Source organism: Embiotoca jacksoni, unplaced genomic scaffold (assembly GCF_022577435.1).
Source record: "Embiotoca jacksoni isolate LCO1_2020_lvr unplaced genomic scaffold, fEmbJac1.0.p SCAF_9, whole genome shotgun sequence".
Lineage (NCBI taxonomy): Eukaryota > Metazoa > Chordata > Actinopteri > Embiotocidae > Embiotoca > Embiotoca jacksoni.
In genome coordinates this window covers 11,320,001-11,329,750 of record NW_027185447.1, presented here as the reverse complement: position 1 = coordinate 11,329,750, position 9,750 = coordinate 11,320,001, and the positions used below count along the sequence as shown (strand labels likewise).

At 39.4% G+C, this 9,750-nt stretch overlaps 2 protein-coding genes across 3 annotated transcripts in view; both read right to left on the bottom strand.

Moving 5' to 3' along the window:
* Positions 1 to 4,675: 4,675 nt before the first annotated feature.
* hoxc5a (homeobox C5a) lies at positions 4,676 to 7,433 on the bottom strand. The gene is made up of 2 exons (XM_069140824.1): positions 6,914 to 7,433; positions 4,676 to 5,699 (listed from the first exon to the last, which is right to left on the bottom strand). Exons 1-2 carry the CDS (start codon positions 7,389 to 7,391, stop codon positions 5,491 to 5,493), a joined length of 687 nt encoding a protein of 228 aa, XP_068996925.1. The 5' UTR covers positions 7,392 to 7,433; the 3' UTR covers positions 4,676 to 5,490.
* A 968-nt stretch (positions 7,434 to 8,401) lies between these two features.
* Positions 8,402 to 9,750, bottom strand: part of LOC138193203 (homeobox protein Hox-C6a) — a 2,103-nt gene continuing 754 nt past the window's right edge. The window contains exon 2 of one of the 2 annotated variants that reach the window (XM_069141088.1): positions 8,402 to 9,474. In XM_069141088.1, coding sequence (XP_068997189.1) covers positions 9,164 to 9,474 — 311 coding nt within the window. In that variant the 3' untranslated portion in view covers positions 8,402 to 9,163. The remainder of the gene's footprint in view (positions 9,475 to 9,750) is intronic. The other variant, XM_069141089.1, reaches the window with a different exon arrangement.

The following is a 9,750-nucleotide window of genomic DNA, read 5'->3' as shown; positions in this document are numbered from 1 at the left end:
GTTACGATGCGCTTTTAATCAAACCCTTAACCTAATAGCCTTTACACGTTTACTCTCCCCAGGTGTAATAACGTTAAACTGGATGGTCCAGTTAGAATAAAAAGTTTTAATGAAGTGCAGACAGACTGGAGACTAGTTGGCTATGAATACCTTTTAAAAGCAGCAGCCGAAGGAGCAGAGGTGATTTTAGATACTGGATTCCCCCACATAAACCACTGGTTAGTTTTACAGCAGTGCTGTGGTTGATTGGACTCACACCGCAGTGTTTAACCCATCCAATCTGAGCAACAACAGTGACCGTTTTAATTTGGATTGCAGGAAATTGTGAGAAGGTAAATCGAGTTTAAATTGGAGTTTTTCTTTTTGATATTTGAAATTGAAACAAAAATGAAAACAACACTGGAAGCCGTAAACAAATTCATTAAGGGTGCAGATATCTGGACCCTTAACGTCGGTAGAGCCAGCTGTATGCATCCAATTAACAAGCTCCACCACGAGGGTTCATTCTTTGCTGAAGTCAGAGGTGTGGAGCGATGCATAACACTTACTGATAAATCCACGATCCTTCTCACGTTGACCCGATGAACTGAAAAATGGAGAGAAAACGGAAATTAGACTCCATAAAAACCTTATCGAGGTAGAAAATTATTCTTCACATCTAAAATGCCTGAAAAATAGATCTACAAATTGGTAAATAATTACTTATTTTTAAAAAAAAAACCCACTATATATCAATATATTACCAATAATTTCCTAAATTAAACTTATTTGTAAACTTTAAAATACGTTGATGCACTGTCTGCCATATTTCGTTTTTTTCCCCAATTTAAAATAGTCACCATAGTTTGAAAAATACAATTAATTAAATAAAAAGATGTGCAAGAAAAGATATCTAATAATTGAAAAGCCACACACATGTATTTCATTCTAAACACTGTCCCTGTTTTGTTTTTTTGTTTTTTTTTCTGCAAACATTTAATCTGTTAGCGTTCAGTTGGGCAACAGAAAGGAAACGTTTTGATATGTTGCGTTATTATTTCCTGTAAATGATCCGTCAGTTTGTTCCTCTACCTCTGATATCTTCCGTTATCTATTGAAGAAAGGCTGTCCCAGAAAAAGCTCTGACATGTGTGGTCTCCTGCAGAACTGGGACCGAGGACAGAAATTCAGGACGGGTCATTTTTAGACAGTAAAACTCAATTTACAAGCATTTTGGTATTTCCTTGGGCCAAATGTTCTATGAATAGAAATCCCTGGACTTCAACGCTGCTGAATTATGGCGAGCAGTCTATAAAAAAAAAATCACGACTTTGTCTTCACATTGTAAATAAATTCTTGCTGTGTTCCACAACGATGTAATGGGACTTTATGGTTCTTATTTGAGCTCAGACAAAGGGAAGTCTGTGCTCACCCGGAAATGACCTCTGCGGATTGAATGATGACAGTGTCAGCTCCACAGGTCAAAGAAAGGAACACAAACCGTACAGAACATGGCAGTGAAAACGGATGTTTGTACGGTTTCACTTTTGTTGTAGTGAAATTAGACTGTTTTCATCTGGAGTGTCTTAATTTAAATGAGATTAAATAATATCTTTCATTCAAACTTAACAATGGCTGAAAAGTCTTGAGAATGCAATTATTTCGATTATAATAAGTGTTATGTGACCTCTAAGATGCCAAAATTATTTTTCTGGATTTTTTTTTTTTTTTTTCAGGAGGAAAATATATCTTCATTTTGGATTGTTTTATTTTAGTCTGGGAATTTTGAATTTTATCCCTCTAGCATTACTAAATAAAACTGCTTAAAAAAAACAACAATTGTAAATAAAATCAAATTACTCAATGCCCTGGCTTGGACACGTTGCCCTCCCCTCTTCCCCCCCACCACAGTGAATGACCCACACAGGAGCGTGTTACACAGTGCCCCCTATTGAAAGTGTATCATTCATCCTACACACCTGAAATCAAACCTGCACAGACTTTAAAAAGTAATTCTGATAACATGTTAGAAAATACACACAAGCCAATACAACCAAGACTGACCATCCAGTCAGTGTTCAGGCTTCATGCAGACAATTTGTGCACTCCACCTAAAGCCTTGAGACTCCTCAACAGGACCAGAGTCGAAATAAAAAAAAACTTTCATATTTAAATCCCACAATAGCTACTGATGCAGCTTCACAGTGAGCAAGTGCATCCCTGCTGCACCCTGCAGAGATAACTCACCCAAACAAGACCTCATATCAAAATTAGCTGTTTGCAAATCCACACATTGATTAAGAAAGGGCAGTGTTTCCAGGCTGAACTGCTTTCTAAGACATATGGGCAATTAAATGATGAGACCTACACAGAGCAACAGAAAATTATTGAGCTTATAAGATCGCATTGCCTCATCAGTCTCCACACTGATCAATTCAGTAATACCTTCCCCTCAAACCAGGACAACGAGTTAAAGAGGGGTGTGTGATTGGGGGGGGGGGGGGGGGGGTCTTAACTCTGTGCCCAAAAAAAAAAAAATATTCACATACTTTGCAAGAAATGGACATTTTTGGTAAAAGATGCAACATGCATGCCTTTGGTGTACAATTGACACTGAGAGTTTCAAAGGGTTTGAGTTTGGATGATGCCATAACTGCACTGCAGAGTGACTTTGAATCAAACATGTCCCTTGGCCCAGACATGACCCTAAAACAGGAACCACAGCTCATGAGCACAAACGACCTCAAGGTTAAACAGCGAGATGAAGCATTTTAATCAGGTGGTTTTGCAAAAAAAAAATTCAAGCTCTTTTCATGGATGAAGGCAATATTTTAAACAACAGAGCAACATTTTAGCATCACACACGACCAAAGTCTAATTTTATTTTCAACAAGCAGCCTCAGGAGTATTTATTTATAAAAAAAAATTTTTAAATATAACCAATGTGCAAAATGACATGACTTTATCTCTAATTAAACATCTTTATCTCTAATTAAACAAATTATTTGATTTGATTTATATTTGTATTTTTGATTAAATACTGGTAGGTGTGCAAGAGCAAGTCAGTGTGTGTAAGGGGAGAGAAAGAGAGTGGATGATGAGGCAAGGACGCCAGAGGATTTTTGATAGTTCTGTCTGACTTTTCAATTTCAACACAGTCACCTTTCTCACAAATATTTTTAGTTTTCTCCAATAACTCAAACATGCAAAGCAAACTGTTGAATCAAACGCCCTAATGTTCAAATCTGTTGCAGGGCATTCAAATATCAATCCTACTTTCCTTTACAAAGATTAAATTGCAGTACAAATATGAAGACGACGTTCCGTTTAAATCTGTGTCGTGGCCACGAAAAAAAAACAAACCATGATCAGCATTTCTGTAAGATCCAGTTTCTGTCGAACATAGTATATAACACCAAATCGCCTTTGATACGTTGAAATAAAACCGAGAATTTTACTTTACTTTAAAAACATCATAGTTCTATAAAATATTCATGATCAGTTAAGTAAATTAACTTGGAAGTTAATCGATTTAACATTCGTGCATTCAAAGCCACACTAACATAAAACAAAAACGGTATTGTCTTACGGTGAAATGACGGCTCAGTCGCAGGCCTGTAGTCCAAGTTAAAAACAACTTACTGCAGCAGCTCTCAGTCCTCCGCACCACTCGACTACACGGTCCGGAGAAAGGTACTGCATCCTCACTGCCACAAAGCCCTTTCTTCCTCCGATAAGGGGAAGCCAGCAGCTGCGATTCCGGACAGTTAAGATTATATATGATGTGTATATATCGAAGGTTTGTCAGCTCTTCCAGGCCATAAAACCCACTTAAATGACACCACGTGCTTCCTATGCACCATTCACAGCCTCTGCTTGGGGCAATTGGCATATGTAACCTTGTAAACTTTAAAATACCCTAAAAGAAAGACATACAAAAAGGGATTGAATACATTGTCCCCGTATAGGTTAGGCCTAACAGAGCGCATAGAAAGTGGACGCTGCACTGACCGGTTTTCATAACCGTCAAGGAAGTTCAATAGGAAGCTATTAGTTTGAGAGGTGAGTTGATTTTTATTTTCTTTAAGTAGTGCTAGAGAGAAATTACCTCATAACTTTGGGCTATACTGCGTCATACTACTACTTCTACTAAATCTGCTGCTGGACACAGACACCCAGCAACAGGCACGATTTTATGTCCTCTATACTACCACACAGTGTTGTTTTAACTACAGTGTAATGATGCCAGGATTAAAGAGCAAAGCGATATCATAACGTGGCCATATGGCCTCGACAGTGATGACGCGTCAGTCTGCGGCCACAGGAAACCAAAGGTTTGCATCCATGTTGTGTTGTGGGTGAGTGTTATCACAGGCGAGTGTGTCCCTTCCTTCCCTGACAAAACAGGAAACGGAGTGTATCTGTGGTGGAGTGGTGGAAAAGGGGCAATTGAGTTTTATGAGGGCCTTAAACTTCAGAGCGCGTTTCTCAGTCAATGAAATCCTGTGAATTCAGCGTCGAAACGTGGTCAACTAAGACAAAGCAAGAGATAATGTACTCTTAAAAAAACGTGTAATTTATAAACAGTTTAATTTACTAAAATTGGAACATAAAAGGTATTTCATTATTTTAATGTGAGGGGGGAAAAAAATAGAAGAGATGTGTATCCTGACAGTAGGAAATGTCTTTACTTTTAATGAGACTTTATTGGTTACAATCAACAAACAGGCCATTTATCAGTTCTTCTAGGCCTTGTGTTATCCAGGCACCTCATGTTTACAAAGGGGAGCAGAGTTCATTGCACATTACAATATTATCACATACAGTCACTGAGTTATACATGATGATTTAGAGTCACAAGAATATGACAGACAACATGGAAGATGCCTTGACAGAAATCCACTCACAAAGACATTTCTCACTGAACACGTCACACATTCAACAACGTCCTAACCGCAACATATTATTAAAAACAAGGAAAGAGGGTAAGAAGTAGTTTTAGTGGTGTAAAACTATTTAACTGTTGCTGTGAGGACAGTTTAAGGTTTATCAAGAAGTCAGAATGATATTTTTCCATCATTTTCACTGACCTTAAAGTTTTTGACATGATGAAAGCTGGGAATGATGCCGGCTGCCCCAGCCGCCACTACTATTATCCTAATTAAGAACATTGATTAGTATTGTGCAGCTATTCGGTGCACTGCAGACCAAAAGCCTTGCAGCGTGAAGGACCCAGCTCCTCTCAACCTCTTGTTCCCTTCGTGCAGTAAAGTGAGGTTATCATCGCATGGGCAGCAAATTAATTTAGAAATGTAAACCGATTGATCAAAGTGAATGATATTCAATACATTAGGTCCCCAAACTGCAGCAAGTGACACATAATTGGTGATGAAGCACACAGAGCGGTGTCATGATGTCATTGCTCCTAGCAGTTCATCCGAAGGTCAGGCGGCACTCCAGCACTGTGCAGTGTGGGGCTGTGCTGCGTGCACGCCGTTCACTGGTGCACTTTTATTCCTTCACTTTGATCTTTGAGTCCTTCTTCCACTTCATTCGTCTGTTCTGGAACCAGATTTTGATCTGTCTCTCGTTTAGGCACAGAGTGTGGGCGATCTCTATGCGCCTGCGGCGGCTCAGGTACCGGTTGAAGTGAAACTCTTTCTCCAGCTCCAGAGTCTGGTAGCGGGTGTAACTGGTCCTGGACCGCTTACCCTCCGTTTCTGAAGTGGTATTAAAATAAGTTAGCTTTCAGCAGCATTTGAAGTGGAAAATAAAAAAATAAATATAAATAATAGGCTCATAATATTATTACATTAAATAAAGCTGGGTTATCCATAAAAAAAAGCATTACAAGAAAAAAAAATCTATTAATTTAGGTCCCCTTCCACACCCATTTAAAAGATCAAATATCTTTATATAACCCAATTTAACCTGATATTACTTACTGTGGATTTGTGCAATAAAAATTTATGTCATGCTGATGAGGATGGTTAACTAGAGCCTATAAATAGTGTAGAGGATGAGGGCCCTCTTTATCCTTTCACACCAAAACATAAAAAAACACAATATATTTACTGAATAAATCTTACTTTACCTTAATATGTTAAATTGGATAAGTAATATATGTGGGCCTCCCTGCAACCCTGGCCTCGGCCTTATATCGCTGCACATAAGCATTATATTATGGGAGACAAAACAGTTATGTCAAATCTAAATAAATAGGATTGGAAAACGGAAACGGATGTTTTCCAGATTAAATTTTCCCTATTTTTAGACTTGCCCGTACACAGGCGTGCTAATAAAGCAACAGGCCTGTGCTGTTAGACTTAAACAGAAATTCAACATCCCTGCTGTGTGCCTCTGGATATTTGCATATGGAGAAACACACAACAGAAGTCGCTAGTTCTTGCGGAAAATGGGTTCACTGTCCATCTTGCAGCCTAAAAAGTCAAGCAGTGGTTTGAAGGCATGGAGAGGGAGCATTCCTATTCACATCTTTTAGAGGTGAAAAGTTCACGATTGGGTCAGGGCGTTGGTGTTTCCCAGAGTTCAAATTAAGGCTAAAGCTTCTCTCACACGGAGTCTCATGATGTAAAACATGTAGCGAGACTGAGACTAAACAAAGCAAGGCGAGAACTAATACTTAGAGCTGCATCTGTAATATTATTTCATAGTTTTATCACAGATTTGTTCTCTTATCCAATTATACCACCATAAATCACAGCACAGATCACCTCTTCACCGTAACAGAGCAGGTTTACGAGCAATGGATGCCTTTGTCATAAAATTTATGACCGCGAGTTTTTATTATTTCCTGCGTTTGGCCTATAAAACTCAAGAGGGACACTGGAACGGGCGAAAAGAAGTGTTGCTGCGTTAAGAGTGAATACGGGAAAGCATCTTAGCCGCACTTTAGAAAATAGGCAAACTTTACCGTGGCTCATGTGCAGTTTTGTCATCCATGGATAAATCTGTGGCCGCTGCTCACTGTCCTGACGCTGGTTCACGTTTGTGTTTCGTTTCACCGATTGCGTGTTATCCGCGTTTCTGTCGCTCTCCTGGCTCATGTTGCCGCCGGATTTTGCGCTCCTCTCCGGGTCTCTGTCTGCCCCTAGTCCCAGCAGCTTGCTGCTGCCGTAGTTGAGCCCGCTTGCCTCCACGGACGAGCTACTGGAGACCATGGTTATCTGTGGTCCTGACGGGAGAGGAGTATCCGTATTGCCACGCAGGCTAGTTTTCATCTCCTCCCGTTCAACAGAGGTCGTGGGGACGGGACAAGAAAATATCCCGTTCACATTAACACCCTCATAACGGCTGGACCTTCGCCCAGTTAGATCGAAACTAAACATAGTGTTAGGAGAAGTTGTCTCGCTTGTTTGCCTGAGACCGGAGCTGTCAACATAAGAGCTCATTTTAAACTACGAGCGATACTTTCGTTTTAAACTAGACAGGGCTGCGGGATGATTGTTGCGCTTATTTCCTTGTTTTTGTTGGTCATTGCTTTTCTTTGTTGCCGCTTTTGGAAAATTCAGACCTGTCTGCCCTAAAAAAATAATCCAGGATTTATAGGTGGAGTAGGCTTTGGTATCTTTTTTTTTTTTAATTCTTGATCCGACGTGCGCTGCCCAAATATGGGGTATTTGTATGGGATCACGTGCACATGTTGGCCAGTCATAAATTGGCTTTGATACTCAATGGGGATATTGATGAATAGGAGAAACGTGTCCGGTAAACTTTGAGCTGTTGGTTTGTTGAAGACTAGGCAGGAATCTTTAGCGCAAAAAGGGCAGGACAGTAAGACAAGAGCGTCATCTGGCGTCTGGTATGAGGCAGGACGGTCAGGACCGGTCAGAGCTCTATGCCCCCTGACGCGCTGCGAGTCCACCATCAGTCTATTATATAATAACAATAATAATAATAACAATAATAATAATTGTAATAATAACAATAATAATAATAGTAATAATAATGTAAATTTTAACCTCTCACTCGGTTATAATATATTGACGCATATGGACCTGAAACTTGAGTGTCGCTGGCAGTTTGTGTTATAGTTATACAGCAACGGGAATGTTATTTAACTGGATACCAGACAATAGCTCCTTCCCGTGCTCTTATAATACCAATTAGAGAGGCTAAAACTTCATATTTAAGAGGCCAAAATTTGCTTTAAAGTTCGTCTATGTGTTACCATCTTATCCAGCCCCCTGACCAACAAAGTAATGATAAAATTAAAACGTAAAACCAAACTTCTCCCATAACGTAGGCTACTAAGTTTGTTGCGTATTTCAGAAGCCTGTCTTTATGCAGTCATTTGACCAATGTTAGAAAGTGATATGTTCCCAAAAAACACAAGACGAAGGGGAAAGTTTTACAAATATTTTATTCCATGATACACAATTATGACAAAACATGAATTTGTAACTCTCAAACAAAAGTGAAGAATTACTAGTGTACAAATCTATCTCACAAGGAAAGCCTATTGTGTCAAATGATCCAAAAAAAAAAAAGGAGGGGGCTAAGCGCAATTTTATATGCAGCGTCAAAGCGGCTAAATGCACAAGTCTTCACTGGAATTACATAATATAGTGATACTTTTATTATATACAGGCATTAGAGTTGTGTTTGTGTGTGGACTGGAGGCTATTCGTGCAACTTTCAGGTTAATGCAGGGCACTTTTCTGCGGACGATTCAAGTACTAGATTATACTGTGATAAAGTGTCTGGCCCGGTCCTTTCCTTCCGTGGAATGTGCATGTACAATCATGAGTTAAGTCAGACCAACACTGTATTTAGTGAGGTGATCAAAGAGTTCACAGTGATGGATGGGGTGTAAGGGGGTAAATACACAGATTTCCTGGCATGGGAAATAACGTAGAAATTAATACTTCTTTTTTATTTTCACAATACTAGTGACATTTTAATAATAATAATAATAATAATAATAATAAAAAATAAAAAAATAAAAAAAAAGCTTGATGCTCCAATTGTCACAGTGCCATACTGTGGCTGAAATAATTTGGATTTCTAAGGCTCAACACTCCTGTGGTCAACATGAGATTAAAGTGGGAGAGCGGCGGGGTAGCCATCATGCAGTGAAGTCGCTCTCAAGTCCATATAGATTTTTAGGTAGTTATGTTGGGTTTGAATGGTCATCAGGTGTTTGTATGCCACTTCTCTTTCACTATTCTTTCTTCTTGTCCTCATCCTTTCCTTCTTCCATTGCGCCATTGCGTTCCTCCTCCTGAGAGGCTCCTGTCTGTTCACTTCCAGTCACCGTGGATGTCAGGTTGCTCTCTTTCTTCCATTTCATGCGTCGGTTCTGAAACCAGATTTTGATCTGCCGTTCCGTTAAACAAAGCGCGTTTGCGATTTCGATGCGTCTGCGCCTGGTCAGATAGCGGTTGAAATGAAATTCCTTCTCCAGCTCAAGTGTCTGGTAACGAGAGTATATTTGACGTCCCCTGCGTCGGTCCGTCCCGTAGCCCACTCCTGCTGAGATACAAAGTAAAGTCACTAATTTAATCGTTTGCAAAGTGAAGTCATATTTCAAATAAAAAAACATGTGTCTGCCTCTGGTTTGATAATACTTTGAGGCAACTGAGCCTAAGTATTGCCTCAGTGTTAAGTATCATAATTACAATCTAAATCCACAAAGACAAAAATAAACACATTTTAGCTGTTAGACAAATCCTATTTCAAAGGGCATATTTGCTTTATTATCTAAAATTATGAAAGCAAATGTATCCTCTATGTCTCACGCTACTGATT